Source organism: Micromys minutus, assembly GCF_963924665.1.
Source record: "Micromys minutus genome assembly, chromosome: 6".
Taxonomy (NCBI): Eukaryota; Metazoa; Chordata; class Mammalia; order Rodentia; family Muridae; genus Micromys; species Micromys minutus.
Genome location: NC_137975.1, coordinates 62,065,393 through 62,086,843, shown reverse-complemented (window position 1 = coordinate 62,086,843; position 21,451 = coordinate 62,065,393). Strand labels below are relative to the sequence as shown.

The following is a 21,451-nucleotide window of genomic DNA, read 5'->3' as shown; positions in this document are numbered from 1 at the left end:
TGTCATTTCCCACAGTGGAAGTGATATGTCTTGACCAATGTTGAGCTGCCAGCCCGAGGTCACTGTGCACAGACCCAGCAGGAGACACACTGCTTTGGGCAGCAGTTCATGCTTTGTAAAAGTGATTTTGTGTTCCTCTGTGTGGACAAAGCAGGTGTAAATAATTCCAAAGCACACATATTGGCCAGGCAATCCTGAAGTGGCAAATTTGGAGTGTTTCTTGTTTTTAGTGTAATTTTTGTTGAAGTTTGTGTATTTTCCATCTTTTTAAATAACGACTGTATCTAACATCTGATTTTCAAAACTGCTTGAAAGTTTAATAATGGTCTCTTGAAGGTCTAGCTGGTTCCAACGTGGTGTGATACTGGGTGTGGGACAGCATGTGATGTAGGCCGTATATACAGTCAAGTGTGTCCTTAAGAGTATTTTACTGACTGTGGCTCCTGTGCCCTTGTGCACTCAGGGCCTCACTCTCCAGGGCACTGAACGTCACTAATCCACCCAGTGAGAAGGTTTCATCTGCACTTGTGTGTGACGAACCTCTGTTCTAAACATTATTTAAGCCCTAGGTTGAAGTTTTGTTTTTCTACAGGGTAGGAAACAGATGAGCCCATACATTCGCAAACTGCCTCTTTGTGAAGGTTTTGTACAAACAATGCACGCTGCAGATGCTTATGGTCTTGAACCATTAGCGTAACATATGTTTCCTCTCAAAAGTGGCAAACGTGCCTCTGTTCTGCAATAGCTCCTGTACGAGCATTCACATCCGCAGCTTCTGCTCAGGGTCTGGCAGTGGAGGAGGTACAGGGGCTTCCATGCCAAAGGAAGAAGTGCTCGTATGCCAGTTGCTTCAGTCTGACTCAGATGGAACTGTTTAGAGTGGGTGTGTTATTTCTGTCACTGTTATGGTCATCACTGCCCTGTCCTCATCATCATTACCAATAAGTGCCATTTATCAGGAGCCATCATGTGCATCTCACTGTGACAGACATTGCAAATCAAGTGGCATCAGTGATCACATGAAGGTCAGGCTCAGACATAAGCAACAGCATTAGGCACTCCACCCCTACCATTTTGGGGGAGGACACAGGCTGTGTGATGGGATGGGATATAGGGAGGGTAAGTCTGCAATTTTCCCAGCATTCCCTGCAGGGTAGGGACTGATGGCATGCTGGGTGATGAGAAGGGATGAAGCTGACCAGTTAGTGTGAGCCTCAGTAACTCACTGATGGAGAAGTGTATGTGGACCAATCATGAGATGGGAGAAATAAAAGTGAGGAAGAAAAGGATGGGGGAGTGGAGGAAAGAGAGAAACAGAAAGACACTGAGACAAAGGGAGAGAGACAGACAAACATCAAGGGACATGGAGAGAGAGAGGGAGAGAGAGACAGAGAGAAAGAGAGAGAGAGAGAGAGAGACTAGAGACACGGAAAGAGGAGGGTAGTTAGAAAGATACAGGGAGATACAGCGATAGATAGACCAAGGCAACAAGAAAGACAGAGGAAGAGGAGAGAGGAGACCAGCAGAACTGAAAAAGTCAGGGAGGCAGAAGAGGAATGAAGCTTATTTGAAACCAGGAGGTGGGCATGAGGGGATGGAGCAAAGGTATGATTTTATCTCTAAGCCCTGGTATCTGCCACACTCCTCTGTTCTGGCCTGTTCATATCTACTGTCACCACGGCTGGCAAGGAGTGGATCAGTGGGAGAAAACCAATGGTGTGAACCCACATAGTGCCAGGGGATAGATTTCGGAGTGAATCAGGGAGTGGTCACTCTGTAACCAGCTGTAACGGAGACTTTCCTCTAGCATTTGCTTTCTTTAAAAAGGTGGGTGCAGGGGGATGGAGGGAAAAAGTATTGGGAGAGATAAGTGGAATCGAGGGCATCTCTGGGACAATCTAGAAATATGAGGCAACAGAAATTCCCAGGAACCAATGAGGGTAACCCCAGCTAAGACTCCTAGCAATAGGGGATATGAAGCCCGAACCAGATAACTCCTATAACCAGGCAAGACTTCCTTGTTGGGATACTAACCCAGCCATAAAACTTTTGTCCGACAGTTTGTCCTGCCTACAAGATTTGCTGGGGTAAAGGTGGTTGCAGAAATTGTGGGAGTGGCCAAACAATGACTGGTCCAGCTTGAGACCCATGCTATGAGAGGGAGCCCACCCCTGACACTGCATGGAGCCTGGAGGGCCAGGAGCCAGAGGCTGGATAGTCCAGACACTCTCAATGGAGATAAACACGAATGGAAAAAAATATAGAAAAAAAGAAATGATTGGCATCTAGTCCAGTTGCTATCAGAGAGGCTTTGCTCAGCAACTGATGGAAAGAGATGCAGAGATCTGCAGTCAACAGTCAACATTAAGCACAGCGTAAAAAGTCCTGAAGAAGAGGGGAGGAAGGATTGTAGGAGTCAGAGGGGTCAAGGACTCCACAAGAATAACCACAGAATCAACTAACCTGGGCACAGAGACTAAACAGCAAACCAGGGAACCTGCATGGGACTGACCCAGGTCTTCTGCACATTTGTTACAGTTGTGTAGCTTGGTCTTGTGGGACTCCTAACAGCCTTGTCTATCCTTAATAGAAGAGGACCTGCCTACTCTTACTGCAATGTGATGTGCTATGCCATCGCGGGTTGATACCCATCGAGGCTGGCCCTTTTCTGAAGGGAAAGGGAGGAGGAATGGAGGGAGGGGGTATGGAGGAGAGGAGGGAGGGGAAACTGATGTAGGAGTATCACTGCAAGATCAATGGCGGTTTGGGTTTTGTAGTAAGTTCTGGCTCGGATTGTGCTATGTGGTGAGGCCTTGCTTCAAAACCACCAAGAGAAAGCTGACTGTGATGTACAGAACTTTAATCCCAGCACCCAGGAAGCCAAGGGAGGTGAGTGTTTGAAGTCAAGAAAACTTGGTATCTACATAGGGAGTTTCAGGACTGCCAGTGGTTTACATTGAGACTATCTCAAAAATAAACAAACAAAGCAACCTAAAAAAGAGATTAAACCAACCAACCAACCAACCAACCAACCAAAAAACCCCAATCCACCACCACAACCACCACCACTACCACCACCACCACCACCGAAACATCGACCAAAAACATCAAGAAAAAACAGTCTACAATGTTTCTCCATCCAGGACATCATTTGACCATCCCTGCAGCTGATTCAATATGGACTGCTTTTAATTTTTTTTCCAAAGGGGATTTTATTAAAAAGATAAAGCTGTGTCTTTTGAGCATTACCACCAATAGACTCACCAGCAACCAATATAAGGTGGGTTTTGTAGCCCTTGTTTAATTTACTGTCTATTGATGTTTAAGATCTCTGAGACAAAACTCCATTTCTGTAGCATTATTTTATTTTATTTTATTTTTTTTCTGGGGACCCATAGGATTAACTTAGAAAACTGGCATTGTCTGAGGGTATCAAGAGGGTTTTTGTTAAAGTGAAAAATCTGCTTTTCCTCCTATTACTCCAAGAATGGATGAAAACAGTGCAAAGAGAAATACACTTTCTTTTCAAAGATGGGCTGTTTGAAGACTATCTAGGCTGCTCCCTGTGATACAGAAGTCAGTGCTTTGATTTATGGTCATTTATCCCTCCCTTCGTTCTACCAAGCCAGGGGCAATCAAAGTCAGGGCCTTTTTTTCTATAGCTACTTGGTAATTTCCCACAGGAATTTGGAATCGCTGTTGATAGAGACTCATGTTTTTCTTGCTGTAGCCCCAGAATCCTTAGAGAGTGGTATAGAGGAGAAAGTCTACAAGCCATCTTCCAAACACTTGAGACCTGGGACGCTGACTTCTGAGGGTTGAGGTGACACTTCACGTAGGCTCAGTTGGCCCATGTATCTTTGTTGAACACTTGAGATATCCCCAGTCTTGCCTAGGTACCAACAACACAACCAGTGCTTCCCGGGGCTTTGATTTACTAGGGAATGTCTTGGCACTGCGGGGGACAGCTTGTCTTATATTCTTATAATATAATATAAGATCAGTAGATCTTATATTGGTGGCAGGAAGCTGAGGATGTTGTATGTAAGATGCTTCCTGCTTTCCTTGGGTCCTTGGTCTTCGTTTCCTCTCAAACCTCCCAGCTCATTCCATGTATGCCTTTCAAGACCAAGAGTCCCATTTCTGAACTAGCTGCAGCTGCAAACACATTTGTGTAGGGAATTGTAGGGTTTGTTAAAATTTTGGGGTATGTACTTGCTTAGAGACTGTATTAGCCTAGGATGGTCAGTCTCCCCACCTCCATACAGACCTAGGTTATAAGCTACATCATCTATCATGGTTTCCAAAAGAGCTTCTGATCCACCCAGTTTTAAAGAGTCTGTCTGTCTGACAATCTGTCTGTCCATCCGTCTGTCTGTCCATCCATCTGTCTGTCCGTCCGTTGGTCCATCATCTATCTATCTACCTATCTATCTATCTATCTATCTATCTATCTATCTATCTATCTATCTATCTATCTATCTATCTATAATATCTATCTATCTATCTATCTATCTATCTATCTATCTATCTATCTATCTATCTATCTATCTATCATCTATCTATGTGTCTGTGCATGCTTGAATCTCTCTCTCTCTCTCTCTCTCTCTCTCTCTCTCTCTGTGTGTGTGTGTGTGTATGCATGGGTGCACATGAGTGTGCTTTTATCAAGGACAGAAGATGTTAGATTCCTTAGAGTCTTCACATGACCCCAAGCTTTTTTAATTTTTATTTTGTGGCCATGGGATCAAAACAGCAGTTCTCATGATTGTGCAGCCAGAGTTCTTAACCACTGAGCCATCTCTCCAGACCCCTCTGATTCTCTCTTATAGCCATTTTAGGCTATGGTTGGGGTAGGTTGGTGGTTTATGACTCTTTCAGGTAAATTCAAGCTGTTATGTTCCTCCACCTCGATGTACATCCTGTGACTATTTTTCAAACAAAGTTCATAATCTGTTCCTGCAGTGCATGGCATCTTTGGGCATCAGAACTGAGGTGGACAGGGGCCAGGGAGTGGAGCTTGGGTATCAGGATGAGGCTGAGCTGAGAGGAGCAGCCCATACCTAGTTCAGGCCTTTTTCAACTAGCAGTTCTGTGAAAGATGCCAAGATGAGCTTTCTGCAAATTCCTTCTCCTTCTGTTGACCTTGATGCCGAGTTTTCACTCCCCTGTGAAAACAGCCCATGGAGGCTTTAGAAAACACCTTTACTGTAAAGTAAAAGATGTGGCAGAGAAAAGCCCTCTTGGCTCCCGGATCAGTTCTGTGTCCTGACAATGATCACACCATTCGGAGATAGCAGACTTTTTTTTTTCTCCCATAAAAAAATAATGTTTTACAATTGACATTGCAACAGAAGTAGATTTAATCCTTAAGTCAGAGGTTTTGAATGTTTGCTGTGGAAACTAGAAAATGCTTGGTACAGGCTTTCAAAAGGTGCTTTTGCCTCAAGCACATGGAATGAAAATATAGACGGGCAAGAACTGGGGTGATGACTTAATTGGTGAAGTTCTTGCTGCTCAGACATAAGGGTCTGAGTCTGACATCCCAGAACAACCATAAAAAGCTTGGCGTGGTGGGGAGTAAGAGATAGGAAAATTCCTAGTGCTTCCTGGTCAGTCAGTCTAGTCCATTGATGAGGTCCAGGTTCAGGGACTGACTCCATTTCAAAACTTAAGATGAAGAAAGATTGAGAAAGGCACTGTACTGGCTGGTTTTGTGTGTCAGCTTGACACAAGCTGTTGCTATTTTGATTGTGATGATTCTGTGGTTTTGGTTAGCTGGGGCTGAAGAATCAGCTGTGATTAACAAGATACCAGAGTGCTAAGGCAAAACTTTTGCATTACTGGGACTACTGATGTTGCTCAGCTGGAGCTAAGAAATTAGTGGTGATTAAGAAGAGACCAGTATCATTGAGGTGAAATATTCTGGGAACTGTTTTCTGAGAGCACAAAGAAGGAGATAGCCAAGATTGTACCTTGTGCTGCAGCTGGACTTGGTAAATGTGTAAGAGTCACCAGGTTGTACTGGTTTTGAAGGCATGAAGGGTTATGAAGAGCAGTTGAGGCTCAGCACTGTGAGAGGCCAGGGAAGGCCATTGGTGAAGGTGCAGCCTCAGTTGTAGTTGACAGTCCAGGACTGAAAGGGCCATGCAAAGAATCTGAGACTTGGCACCATGAAAAGAGCCTATGAGAGGCCATTGGTGAAGCCTAGTTGCAGTGGAAGACCCCAGTGTACTGGAGATGCCAGTACCATGGGATGACCACCAAGAACAGCAGCAGCAGTGGAGAACAGGAATCTGGAGTCTAGAAAACAAGGTGTGTGCTACAAAGGGCAGAGCTGGAGAAGTTACTTTTTGAGAAGCCCAGAAGATCATAAGTGGATCCCAGACATTGGATGATTAGAGTTTGATTTTGTTTTTGTGATTGTACCCTAATCTTGAAGGAAAAAAGTATTTAGTAGAGCCCATGGCTAAGAGAATTGTAAAAAGACTTTGAATTTTAAAAGATATTGGATAGTTTAAAGGGATTGAAAATTTAATATGTAAAAATTTGTAAAGAGTGTGGGACTTATAAAGTTACTTAGATCTTGGAGATGAATAAGAAAGTAAGAGTTGAGGCTTAATAGTAATGTGTTTGTATGTCAAGTTGACAAGGGGCCAATTGAACTGGTTGGTTTTGTGTGTCAACTTTACACAAACTGAGCTTATCACAGAGAAAGGAGCTTTAGTTGAGGAAATGCTTCCATGAGATCCAGCTGTCAGGCATGTTCTCAATTAGTGATCAAGGGGGGAGGACCCCTTGTGGGTGGTGCCATCCTTGGTCTAGTAGTCCTGGGTTGTATAAGAAAGCAAGCTGAGCAAGCCAGGGGAAGCAAGCCAGTAAGTAACATCTCTCCATGGCCTCTGCATCGGTTCCTGATTCCTGATCTGCTTGAGTTCCAGTCCTGACTTTCTTTGATGATGAACAGTATTGTGGAAGTGTAGGCTGAATAAACCCTTTTCTCCCCAACTTGCTTCTTGGTCATGATGTTTTGTGCAGGAATAGATACCCTGACTAAGGCAGGCACTGAGCATCAACTTCTGGTCTCCACATTCTGCTATCAGCGTGCACTTACACAGCATGCACATACATGTGAACATGTATGCCAAGGTCTTATGCAACTGAGTCCCGGATGACAAGTACTATAGTTCTTCGGCCCCACTCAGTACTAAGAGCTAGTTTGGGCCTGCTATTTGGCTGTTCCCATTGTGTTTATAGCTGGCCATTGAAACAGAACAGCTAAATGGACTCTTACCTGGCAATCTTGTCTGTGCAGGACATGGTGACTAGCTGCTCCCCCAGCAGGATGCCATCCCATGTCTGGACTGCACTGGGTCCCCGCACAGGGACTGTTCCTTCCCCCGACTCAATCTTGGTACGCAGGTGCCCTCGGAACTTCCTGACGATGTGTTTGCTGCTGTTCACTAGGAAAGAAGAAGTCACCATGAACTATGGCAGACACACTGGTTCAGAGGCACAAGGGACTATGGAGGCAGAGGAAGGAAGTGTAACAGACAAAGGGTAAAGGCTGGACTGAGGAGACAGGTCTTAGAAGTGAATGCAGAGTGGAATTTATTCCCTTTAACATCAACATGGTTAAGATCTGAGCTGCAGATTTTAGCTCTGGGGTTGGTGGAGAGCAAATGTCTGAGAGACTCTCTGAGGCCATATGGACTCTGTTTAACCCCCATTGAGGCACAAAGCCATCACTGAATGATTTGTCAAAAAGAAGTTTAACACTTAATTTGTGGAAATAAAAGTGTAATTCTTATAAGTTGGGAAACACAGTCAAATCACCACAACTACAGGTTTTATAGCTATGGACGCAACCAACTGAGGCTCAAAAACATTTGGTTCAAAACTTGCATTTGGTTTTATTCTTGTTATTCTTTTCTAAGAAATACAGTACAACAGCCATTTTAAAAGTCACATCTACATTGTATTAGGTATTATATGTAGCCTGGTAGTGATTTAGAGTTTATGGGAGGATGTACATTGGTTATGTGTGAACACCACAGCAATTTTATAAAGGATTGGAACATCCTTAGCTTCTGTGGGGAGTCCTGAACAATCCCCACAAACACCCAAGGATATTGCACTGCTTATTTTAGTTTTTCTGATTTGTTCAAAACAAACTTTACCCAGCATTTAAGGGGATAGCAACACCAGTTTTGCATAAACCTTTTTGAAAGAACAAGAAGGAAAGAATGTTGCCTAGCCCAGGGTATATACAAATACATACCCCAGGGGGTAATTGTGAGAAAGAAAGGCATAGAAAAATATGCCTCGTGCACATAAATTTTAAGGAAGCTTTTACAAATTAAGTGCAATCACATAGAAGAAATACTTGCTATGGTCAAGGAGGCTTAGTCCAAAAATGTCTTTTTATTCCTTCTCCACACTCTAGCCATTAGCAATTAACTGAAAAAGCCACGCCTAGTTTTCAGGTCATTAGAAACAGGTGTTGGGTGGGTTTGTGTCTCAAGCTGGTCAAGATCTCAATTCTGGCGTCACTACTTCCTAGTCATGGAATGGAGAGAAAACAACTTAAAAGCACTGTGACATGATCAGTTCCCCTTAGAATAGGGGTACCAATGGTGCTTAGCCACTAGGCTGTAAGGGTTAGGGAAGCTGGCAGGTATGAAAAGGCTGGTGTAGCCTAGACACCACCAGCAGGGGGATGAATAATGAAAATGTAGTACAGCAGACGTTTATACAGCTGTGAGAAAGAACGGAATTTTTACTTTTTGGGAAAGCAGATGGGACTGGAGGTCATTGTGACAATTAATATGGACTGCATCTGGCATCAATTAAAAACACACACACATTCATTATCTCTCTGTTCTAGACTGTGGGGGTGGCTACCTGCTTCAAGCTCCTCCACCAACCTTCCTGCAGCAAAGGAGAGTAACACACCTTTTCTCCTTTAAAGTTGCTTTTGTCAGGGTATTTTGTCCCCCACTGCCACAGGAGGTGAAATTAGACAGTCATGTTAAGCAAAATAAGGCATCTCCACAACTTTACACTTCCTTATGTGTGCAGAATCAAGATCTAAAAAAATTTATTTACCCCGTGAAAGTAGGAAGGGGGAATATATAGGGGTAGGAAGGGGATTGAAGGGGCAAAAACAAAAAAACAAACAAAAAACCCCAAAAAACAAAAAACAAAACAAAACAAAAACAAAAAAACAAAACAAAACAAAAAACCCAAAAAAACAAGGGGTTGGGGGAGAATGACAAATGTCGAGTGTTTCTCTCATATGCTATAGCGTAGAAGGGGAGTTATTATTCCAAGGAAAGATGGGGACCAGTAGAATTGGAAAGGGTGATGAGAGTGGATATGAAGACATTACAATGATACATACGTAAAACATCCTTACCAAATGCAATATTTTGTACAGCTGTGGAAGATACGTGTTATCAATATATATCTCTATGTATGTTCCACTCCACACATATCTCAAAAATATTTGAGATACGTTGGCTTTAATCCTGAACTTTTGCACAATTCTGATGGGGTCCTTTTCAGTAGTAGCTTTCTGTGACGGTGTTGGGAATGGAGCAGTAAATAACCCTCATAGCTTCAACAGTGTTGGCCAAAGGTCAGAGGCTTTGCTTCCCCATGTGGGTGGCAAATTGTCAGGGAACCTGGTACCTGATGTTCCTCTGTACTGCCCATTATATTGTCTGTATATTCTCCAAAGATGGCAACTATGTATCATTTTCCAAGCCTTGAAAGTTGCCTATTATTTTTTTAAAAAAACTTTCTAAATCGTTGCCATCTGTTAATGTCAAGGAATAAAAATGCCTGGATTGAGTTACAATATTTCCTCAGAGCCAACTCAAAAGTTTTGAGGTTAGATTAATTTCACCTCAAGAGCCAGGTGGGGACAATGCTCCTGAGCATGCTCACTTTGCCTTTTCTAGTGTGACCCCTGATGAGTCCGCTTAATCTCAGGGTGAGCTGAAGAGCGCTGAACTCCTATAAACCATTTCCTCTGGCTCTGGATCTTTCTTGGCTAATTACAAGAGGCAGGAGGGAATTGAAGATGCCACTTCAAGTCTAATGAAATGCCAATATAACCGGCAACTGCAGGGGATTGACCTTAAAGAATCTGCAGTGAATTGAATGTCCTTGAGACAATGAAGGTGTGAAACTTTATACTGTCTGTCATGTATACATAGATACTCCCACGTCTATTAGAAATCTACAAATTCTTACACATAGCTGCATCATTTATTATGTTTATTAATTTAAAAATCCTTATTAGTTTGGATTGCTTGTGAGGAAATGAGAGTAACAGTATGCTTAAGAAATGCTTCAGGTGAATATTCATTTATTTAGTTTTTTGGAGAAGCTCAAAAGGAGTTCTAAAACATAACTAATTAAATATAATGGCTGCTCCTCCCTATTTATAATAGCTAGAAGTTGGAAAGAACCCAGATGTCCTTCAGTAGATGAATGGATACAAAAATTGTGGTACATTTACACAATGGAGTACTACTCAGCTATCAGAAACAATGGCTTTATGAAATTTTTAAGAAAATGGTTGCATCTAGAGAATATCATCCTGAGTGAGTGAGATAACTCAGTCACAAAAGAACAGACATAATATGCAGTCACTGATAATTGGATACTAACCCCAGAAAGCTCTGAACACCCCAGAAACAATTGACAGACTATATATGAAGTTCAAGAAAAAACAAAGACCAAAAAAAAAAAAAAAAAAAGAAAGAAAGAAAATAAAAAACCATTATGCTTAATCTTTACACACCAAGAAAACTTTGACTAATTCCAGGTTACATCTTGTTTTACATGTACTTTATGCTCATTGTAACTAGTAAGATTTTAATGCACACTACCAAACCTTTAAAAAAATCAAGTACTGACAAAAATGTATTTGTATACTTTTATGCAAAAAAATGCTTAAAATCTGTATATCTTTGTCTTTTAAAATAAAGTTGTTCAATTAAAAAAATAGAAAAAAACATAATGGCTGCTCCAATGATATAATTGTGAGTGTGTGTGTGTGTGTGTGTGTATCAGAGTTAAACATTAGAAACAAGACAATTTTAACAAACAAAAATTCCCAACTTTCCACAAATGTACAAGATAAGAAGAAATTATTTTTAAATCCTAATTAAAAAATTCCAGCTGTCTTCAATTAACATATTATAGAAAGTGTATTTGTGACGTATTTCATCCTATAATAAACCATCTAATAGTTATCACATGGTTATATAGACAATCTTTGTTTTAGTTGTATTATGGCATTATGAAAATTTATTACTTCACAATGCATGAGCATGATCCTATGTAACATGTTTCTCAGGACTCACTAGGGCATCTGAAGACAGGAATTTAAGGAACTTAAATTTATTTTCCCCAAATCTCTACAGGATTTTAGTGAAGATGATGTCTTTATGTAAGAAGGCAGGTCTAGGATAAAGTGAGATCTGTCATTGGACAATAAGGAAGAATGGGCGGGAACAAAGTTTTAGAAAGGGAGGAAGAATCGAGAGCTAGGGGAAGAAGCTGGGAGCAACCATGGAAACACATGTTAAAATTCTTCTCTGTGCATAGACACAAGTTATTCTGAATATTTCTATGGGATGTGTATGTACAGGACTTTGTGCTGTCTAGATGAAAAAATTGTATCTTGTCAATTGGATCACAGGTATTGTGCGCTGTGTTCCTTCATATGGCTACTTAGTTGAGTTCAAGAGAAAGTGCAGTGGCACTTAGAATGTGTATGCCTGGCATGGTAACATCGTGCCGAGGGGATTGTGAGTGGAAGAGAAGTGGCGGGATGCCATACAGTGGCTTGTGGACGCTTGGGTCAGAAGTGATGGGGTGAAGTGCATGGTGACAATGGAGAGAACCAGTTGAGCTGCTTTTATAATATTTACCGCAAAATTTTGGCTGAGTTTTGGAGCCTGCCCTTTTATACAGTGGATGTGACTGATTTGGCATGAAGGCATTAGGCACCTAGCACAATACCAAAGATACATATTTGTATAATCCTGTTCATTTATGGCATCTGTGGAAGATTTGTTACAAAGTTCAATAAGCTAAATCATTGAAAATTTTCATTAAATTAATGAAAGGGAGGTTTATAAAGAGGCCACTGGTGATTTGAGAGAAAGGCAGAAGTTGTTCAGCCATGGTGGAGTGCATGGGTCCTGATATTCCCTTGGCCCTCTTTCTCCCCTGCATCTCCTTTTCCTGTGCCATCTTATTCTCATTGGCCCCTTTTATTCCCATAGACAATTTCACAAATCCATTCACTTAATAAGTACATGTATGATTTAATGTGGCCATGTTAGCTTCAGGAACCATAAATGAGAGAGGATACTTAGAAGAATGAAAGTTTCTCTCACCATGCATAAACACCAACCAAAATGGGTCAAAGGCTGTTATATGAGACCTGAAACTTTGAAACTGTCGGAGAAAAAAGTAGATAAAAATACTGGAAGATTCAGATACAGGCAAGGACTTTCCAAGCAGAACTCTAGTGGCTCAGAAAACAAGACCAACAGTCAATACATCAGACCTCATGAAATTAATATGTCTACTGTACAGCAAAGGAAACAATTAAGTGGATGAAGAAACTGTCATCTAATGGGAGAACATCTTTGCCAGTTCTCCATCTGACAGAGGTTTAATATCGAAAAGTGACTTTCAGGCATTTGTCTTCACCTTGATAGACCTCAACCTGCCTAGGACCAGAGGAAGTCACAGGATTAAGCAGTTTTTGAGTTTTCTGGGAGGAGCAAGTGTCTCTGTTCTTCAGAGTCTGTCGCTGAAGCAAATTTTCCCTCCTGCTGCATGTAACATAGCATGCTGAGAGTCACGTGTCCTGTACAGAACGCTGTGCAGTCTTGGCAGATACTCAGTCATATTCTCTTCTCCTTGAAGGCCTTTCTACTAAGCAAGAAACAAATGACCAGACTGGTCAAGGTGTGATTTAAGGCAGTTTTAAACCACTGACCCGAAACATGACTGATGGTATGATCCACTTCTGTTGCAACAGTATCTTGGCCAAAGGAAAAGTCTGACAGGAATCAAAATTAAGAAAACTTCTCAGGTGATCCCATAGATAAGCCACGATTGGAAACAACCAAACTTAGTACATTTCTAAGCTTGAAGACAACATTTATCCCTAAATGTCACAAGCGAATTGTCATTGATTGATTCTGTAATTAGACACTTTTGATCTACACAGACACTGGCGAAAAAGTAAAACAAGGAAATACAATTTCTAGATATCCAAAGAAAGCAGGACTTGTTAATAACACCAGGGTTCTTGTCTTGTCCCTTGGTCTTGTGAACCCTGCATGTGGCCTCAGGGATTTAGGATGGTCACCTAGAGTTGGACACATAGGGTTTGAGGGACTCATGCAACTTCCTTAGCTGTGAGCTAGAAAGGTAGAGGGAAGATACTTTGTACTGTTGTGGAGTTGGACATGTCCTCCTAGAAATTCTAAGTGAGGCTATGATCTCTTATGGACCTAATAGTTATAAGATAGTAACCCCTGAGGCAATGCAGGCCATTGCTGTTTCTCTTGGCTTCATCTTGGTTGAAGGTACATACCTGTGGTTGAAGACATTCACACATAGGACCCAGAACTTGGGTGGTTTGAGATACATTCCACCTGAAAGCTTCTATTTTATTGCTTTCACAGCACTAGAAAGTACTTACAAGCTGCCAAGGGAGGGAGGCAACTAGTAGCCCTACCTTGCTGTGCCCTTATGAACAACAATTGTCAGCATGCCAAGATATCCATAATGGGGGAAATAGTAGTATTCAGTATTGGTGGTAACTAACAGCTATGTGGATTTAAGGACCACTCAACAGGAGGAAAATCATGCCTCACACAAGAAACCTAACCAACTACCTGGGGATAGTGAAGTCATGGATCTTAGAAGAGAATATATCACTGTCATTTTGCTAGACTAGCATAATTGCCAACTATCTTCTAAATCTTATCTTTATACCCAGAGATAGGTGTGGCTGTCACTCCCACCAAAGAAGCTTCTCGGTTCGGCAAATGGAGATCATTAGAGAAAACCACAACCAGACACAATGCAGAAGATGGTCTGTATATATTCTAGACTCAATAAATACATACCCAGCCAGCACAACTCCTACGCCCATGGCTCATGGGACATAGGGGTAGAGGAGGGCAGAAAGATTGTAAGAGCCACAATGCAAGCAGTTGGCTGTGAAATGACTTTTTCTAGAAATGACTGCATAAGCAAGACCCGAAAAATGACAATATCAATAGACATGCTAGTGTGGAAGGGAGAAGATATCATGAGGTTCCAACTCTAGTTAAGGAACTACAGGTAATTAATGACTCCTGAGAAAATAATTAGCCTCTCCCATAAATGAGTATTCTAATTGGTTATCCAATACAAAGTCACCAGTCCTGAAAGCCATATACACATAAACAACAAAAAATGAACTCAGCAGGCTTTATTTATATATGTGTGCAAAATGGACTCATTAGCTTATATTTACATACTTGTCTGCCTATGTATGTATGTGTGTATGTATGTATATATGTATGTATATATGTATGCATGTATCATTTATCTATTATTCATTCATTGTCTGTCTGTCTGTCCACCCATCCATCTAGCTAGTTCCATAATAATCAGAGTAAAAGAGGATATCAATTTGAGAATGTGGGTGTGAACATGGGAGGAGTTAGCAGGAAGTGACTAAAAGAGGGTTTGGAGTGAGAAAAGAGGAGAGAAGTGCAGTAATTACATTTTAAGTCAAAATGTATTCAAAATAATTGCTCAGAAGCCTGTTGGGGCTGTAGCTGTTTGTAGAGTTCTTGTTTTGCATGAATGAAGCTTTGAGCTAGATCCTCAGCACCACATAAACTCATTAGATGGTTGTACACACATCTTATCCCAGCAGATCAGGAGAAATAAATGAAGGATCAGGAGTTTGAGGTCAATTTTGACTACATAGTAAATTAGAGGTTAGTGTGAAATTTCTGAGATTCTGTCTCAAGCAAATAGACTAATCCAAGCCAAATAAAACCACAACAAAAACAATAAACAAACTCAACACATCTTGAAAACTTAAAACTCTAATTTTTCCTTAGGATGTTCTGATCTGTGTTCCTACACTAATTAAAAGGAAGGGAAAAAAACCCAACCAATAGTAAGTAGTTAAGTCTCTTAGGATTTAGTCATGTTGTAGTTGTAGACTCTGATACATCTCAGTATAGGACCACATGGGTTCATGGATGTATGTATTTGTTATGTGTTATATGCACACGAGCTCGGGTAAATGCAGTTGTACGTGCATACTTGTACGTGTGTATATATGCATGGGAGAGAGAATGAATGGTCCTGCCACACTCTCAAGTTCATAAAGGTCAGCACACTCCAGGCTCCAAGAGGAAGAACTGAGCAAAAGCTCCACTGGACCTAACAAAAGAGTTTGACTAAAACCAAACAGAGCTTCAGAGAGCACTGCGCTGGGCAGTGACAAAACCTGTCCCAGAAGACAGCTTTGTCCCAGAGCTTCCTTTGCTCTGGGGTGCCTCTTAGATTACCAGATGAAGATCTCACTAAGCATATTTGTGCTTTTTAGCTTCTGTGCACAACACCACACTAGCAGTTAGGGTCAGGAAAGAAGGCTTCCAGTGTTTCATTTAGAAACATGGACCCCGAGCTCCTGGTGCAATGAGGCTGGACCTCTGGAACTAAAGCTAACTGGATTCTTCCCAGCATCTCTCTGCAAGGCTTGCTACAGAAAGATGGTCTTTGGTCCTTTGCTGGCCATGGAAGGAGCCCCTAAAGGCCAAGACCTGGCTACTTGAATTCTGCTATCCATCAGTTCAGCCCTCCTTAAAGGGGAGCAATAATAATTGAAGAAAAATCAATGTGCAAGTGGACAGCAGGGAGTTGTAGCAATCTGTCCAAGGTGGAAATTGAAGAAGCTGCTCCTGAGAGTGTATGCCTTCTTCAGGAGGCATGAGGGATGCTGAGCAATGTCTCTGAAGGCTCCTTCCAAGCAGAGGACAGCAGGTAGTTTGGCTTTTCATGCCCCCGTGGAGTGATGAAGGGGAATGATGCGTGGCTTTTAGCTGATGAGTCCACTTTGCAAGACTGCAAGTGCCCGCCTTCTCTGCACTCTTGGACGGGCCAGGAGACGGGAGCTTAAATCAGAGGCATGCGGGCACTGGTATCTCCTTTGCTTGTCATATCAGTAGCAATACCATGAGGGAGAGGCTTTGTTTTTCTCCTCCTCCCGGCACCTGCCACTTCTTACAAGCACCATGAAATAAAAGACATCTGTGTGTGGAAGTGAACCTCAGGGGGCCTCTGCGAGTGGGTTTGTTTGCTTTTCTAAACCACTGACATGGCAAGTTAGAACTGAGGGCTGAGAAGCCACACTTGGTGCCTGATGTACAGAGACATGGGAAACCCAATGAGCCAGAATGGTCCCCAATAGGGGACTGAGGCCTCAGGCAGGGTTGACATTTTTGTGGTCCTCACTTAGCCCTCTGCTAACTCCTGCTGGGGCTACATGGGCCAAGGAGGAAGCTGAATAAATTAGAGCTAACTCCAAACATTTTAAAGAGCTATTGGGAAATAGGCCAAATTTCACAAATTTCTAGGGCAAGTTAGTATCATGTAGTTTGACGGATATCACTAAGGAAACGAATCATCTCCTTTCCTCCCTTCCTTCCTTTTCTTTCTTCCTTTCTTGCTTCTTTCCTTCCTTCCCTCCTTCCTTTTAATTTCTGTCTTTGCCCCCTCTCTCCTCCCTTTCTCCTTCCTTCTTTTTCTCCACCACCCTTTTTCTTTCCATGGTTTTGCATATGAGCTTATATGTGTGTTTGTTTCAACATCAGGAACACTGGGCTTATGGGTGTACCTGGCATAATTCCAGGGATTCAAACCAAGGTCCTCATGCATGCAGGACAAGTACTTTACCCTCTAACCCATCTCCCCAGCCCAAGGTATAGCCCAGACTGGCCTCAAACTCATGATCCCCCTGCTTCCACAAAAAAGTAACATATGTATATTGGAGGGATCTGGTCCTAATAGAGTTATCAAAACATCAAATATTTCATGTGCTCAGAGGAAGTCTCTAGTGGAAAAACACACACTGTGCTTATCAAGGTTTGGTTCTAACCCTTTTTTTTTCTTGTAGGTGAGGCTACATTTATGATCTACTCATTAAAGTTAGGGGAAAAAAAGAATTTATTAAATGCCTGCTGTATTCCAGGCATGTGTAGAGCATCTTCACCAAGACAATGAGGAGGAAGTAGTTAGTCTTCAATCCCACGAGTGTTTAGCTTGTTTGTCTGAACCCTCAGACTGAACACTTGTTCAAACCTTCTTTTATTTAATTGTCTATTTAGAAAGTGAGTGGGTGAATCTGAGAAGGAAACACACTAGCAGAGAAACTACAGGAAGTGGAAAGGGTTTAAGCGATGTGAGATCACACAGACAAACCTTTCCTACCCTAGATTTTTTAGAAAAAATGGTGTGTGCATGTGCGTGTGTGTGCACATGTGTGTGTGCTTGCATGTGTGTGTGTGTGTGTGTGTGTGTGTGTGTGTGTGTGTGGTGTGAAGGGAACTTTCTTTGCAAGCTTGAAGACCATGCAGAACTGGGCGCAGTATTGCACATCTGTAATCTCAGCATTCCTGCAGTAAGATGGCAGGCTGAGAGAACAGAATCCTTCAAGCTCATGGACCAGTGAATCTGGTAAACACAGCCATGAACAAGAAAGAAGAGAATCTGTTTCAGACAAAGTGCAGGGTGAGGATGATGTTGAGGTTGTCTTCTGATCCCTGCAGGTAGGTATACTGTCTGCCTGTGTACACATATGTACATAAATGCGCACACAAATACACATCATCATACTTATAAACAAACAAACAAACAGTCTTTTTATCCCTGCAGGTATACTGTGTGCCTGTGCACACACATACATGCACGTACATGTACACACACATCATGCTTACACATAAATGAGTAAGGGAAGATCTAAAATAGAAAAAACCTGGAAGAGTATATGCATGGTATGCACACAAAAGTATGCAAGGTGTATGCATGTTATCATAATAGAATCATTTAATAGGTGATTTACAATAATACCATCATAGAATTAGCATCATTTAAGTGAGAAGGTGAGAGTCCTTGAATTTTCTTTCGAATCGTCAGGATGCAGTGGCATCAGCAGTACCAAAGAAGTGTGGACCTCTGCCTTGTCCTCCATCCTGGAAATACACAGTGGTGATGGAGATGACTGGAGCTGTAGGTCCTAGCGAAGGGTTTAGCAATGGAATTTTTAAGTTAATCGACCCTACGCTGGCCCCTGGCTATGCTGAGAAATTTGAGTTTCTCACCCAAGTTGCAGACAAAGGCAGAAAAGAGCTAGCTTACGCTCACCCCCACCCCATAGAATCCTCATTTGCTTTCTCTTTTGGTTCCATTTTCCAACCTGGGATATAGGGAATGTCTGACCTATTAAAACAGAGCAGAGTGCTATGGTAATCAAATCGCTAATTTTAGACCCCGGACTACTTTTCTGCCAATGACCTGAGCATTTCAGACCGAGGTTTTGGAGGTACCTAGCTAATTGTAGCTGTGATTCCCTTCCATCATCTCCACTACATACAAGCTGGCCTGGGCCAGAGCTTAGCCAGAAGGAACCTGGGATAGCATTGTTTACTGACAAAAGGAAAATATGTAGTTTCTTACAGTCTGTGGTGATTTCATAGGGAGAGTTGAGTCTGGCATCTCCACAGGGGGATGTGCTCACGTAGAGATGGAAGAGGATGTTTTCTCGAAGCCTGTAGCCTCCTTCCTTCAAGCGTATGAATATTGATCTCTCGGGGTCCCCTTGGTGCTTGCTATGGACACAAAGAGGATGTAGGTCACTTATAAGACAACAAATGGAGACGTTCCAGCACAAGCTGGCTTTTGTCTTGTTTTGTGGAGTTACCAGTTCCCCAGTTTTGCTTCTTGTATGCTCATATGCTGTTTGCCCCTTGCACGGACACCTTGGAAACAGGCCACAAACCCAATCAGCAGAACTGTTTTCATTTCCACCCTCCCTGACCATTGTCTGTCTGTCTGTCTGTCTGTCTGTCTGTCTCTGTCTCTGTCTCTGTCTCTCTCTCTTGTGTGTGTGTGTGTGTGTAGGTCAGAGGACAATCTCAGTTGTTATTCCTCAGATGTCAGATGGCACCCACCTATTTATTTATTTATTTATTGCTTGATTTATTGACACAGGGTCTCTCATTAGTTTGGAACTCACTAAGTAGGCTAGCTTGGCTAATGAGCCTCAGGGGTATGCCCCTCTATCCTCAGCTCAGGAATTACAAGGATGTGTCACTGTACCTGGCTGTGTTTGTGTTTGTTTAAAGCATGGATTCTGAGTGTCATACTCCCAGTCTTCATTCTGTATGACTGTTACTTTACAAACTGAACTATCTCTTCAGCTACTACGCTGTATTATCTTCTATCAGCCGGCTATCTATCATGAAACCATAATCCTCTGTGGAGTGTCCGGGGCAATACGGACTAATGTATACAGTGTGTATAGTAGAGGGAAGAGGGGTTTTAGGCAGTGAGCTTGGGCACCATCAGAGTAGGTGGGAACAGCAAACAATGCAGAATTGGCTTTTCTTTTCATCCAGGGTCGATCTCCATCAAACCTATGCCTCCTAATCTTTGTATTCTTTTTGATCTAGGAAAACCTTCTTTATAGTCTCTAACTGAGCATCTGAGCAGCCGGGCTACCAGGGCAGTGATGATACACAATGGGCATTGAACAACTGAACTGTGCTCTCTTTCCTGAGCTCCTTGCAAGTTTCTGGAACTTTGTTCTTTGCCATTTTTTTACTGTTTATACATGTTCCACCCCATTGGTGATGGATTCTGTGTTGCAGGACTTTGAGATCTCACATGCAGATGAATGAACATATTCTCCTCAGGAAACTTTGAGGCTACAACAACCTCTTTCTTTCTGCCCAAGAGACTCCTCATCATGTGTGGGTCTTCTTCCACAGGCTTAGGAGTGACTGCACCCAGTCTTGATCCCCAGAGCAGTGCCAGGCCCACTGAGGAAACCTTACTTGTTCTTGAGGCCCTTTGCAGCCATTGTTGGTACACTCCTGGTGAACACGAGTGGCTGTCTCTGACTTTCCCAGACAGTTGTGCAAGCCCCTAAAATGCATCCAAATTTGGGCAAAATTGGCAGCATTGTCTTCTCTGACAGAGACACATTCCAACTGAGCAGCTGGGTGTTTAGTGGAAATCCTTTCCCACACTTGAGGGATTTCCAACGTTCATCTCTTCCATTTGACCCCTCACCAGGCTTCCTGGAATGGATGTAGCAATAGATCATGCTGCTGTGCATGGCCCAGAGACTCAGATAAGAAGAAATTGATTGTATTAAGGTACTGCCTTTATTTGAATCTGTTTGGCATATGTTTAGGCCTTTCTTCCCTTTGTGTGACTTTTGCACATGCTAACAGGTTCACATGAATGAGCCACTGACTAAAGCCCTCTGAGATGCCATTATTTGTGGCCTTGAGGAAACCTGTTTCAAAGGATAAGAAAGGTGGCTGGTACATGCAAGGGAATAACATTCTGTCAAAGAGACCCACAGCAGTTAAACTATTATGACTATCTTGGTTCAGGAATGTGTATGAAGTGTCACATGATCAAATCTACCTGTGTTTCTACAGGAGTTTGATGTGTCTTCCGGAGAGACTCCTGCTCATGTGGCTGCCATGATGACATTAGAAACTCTAGCATTGGAGCATGATTTTTAGTACTTCTTCACTCCAGAAAATCCTTATTAAAATGGACATGGGAGGCTTGAGAGATAGCTTGGGAGACATAAGGATCCAAGTTTGCTTTCTAGAATGTATGTAAAATAAAATTTAGCTTTGTTAGAATGTGTTTTGATCCCGCTTCCAGAGGGGCAGAGGGACAGGGCTGATTCCCATGCCTCACCAACCAAACAGCCTACCTTATTTGGGGAGTTTCAGGTTATTGAGATGTCATATCTCAAAAAAAAAAAAAAAAAAAAAACAAGATAGATGGCTTCTGAGGAGATTATTTTATGACTTCCACATGCACACACACAACACACACATATGTACATACATGTATATGCACACATAAAATGTGTGTGTGTGTGTAAAACCAGAAAAGAGGTGAGATCTAAAAGCCTGTCAATATCAATTTTAGTCACATTGAAATCTAGAAGTTTGGAGAGCGGAACATATTTGGTAATGTGCGTATGCAAGAAGAACCAAGGCCATCAGGACAGAGTGATTTGACCTTGTAGGACAATGCCTACAAAGTATTGAACATCTATCTCAAAATGGCCATTGTGTATTTTGTAAGAATAGTT

At 42.1% G+C, this 21,451-nt stretch overlaps 1 protein-coding gene across 2 annotated transcripts in view; it reads right to left on the bottom strand.

Moving 5' to 3' along the window:
- Positions 1-21,451, bottom strand: part of ADARB2 (adenosine deaminase RNA specific B2 (inactive)) — a gene marked incomplete at both ends in the record, with an annotated part of 517,175 nt that overhangs the window by 31,992 nt on the left and 463,732 nt on the right. For both annotated transcript variants that reach the window (XM_080918367.1, XM_080918368.1), the window contains 2 exons: positions 7,295-7,463; positions 18,784-18,935. In XM_080918367.1, the coding sequence (XP_080774493.1) occupies positions 7,295-7,463; positions 18,784-18,935 (321 nt within the window). The remainder of the gene's footprint in view (positions 1-7,294; positions 7,464-18,783; positions 18,936-21,451) is intronic.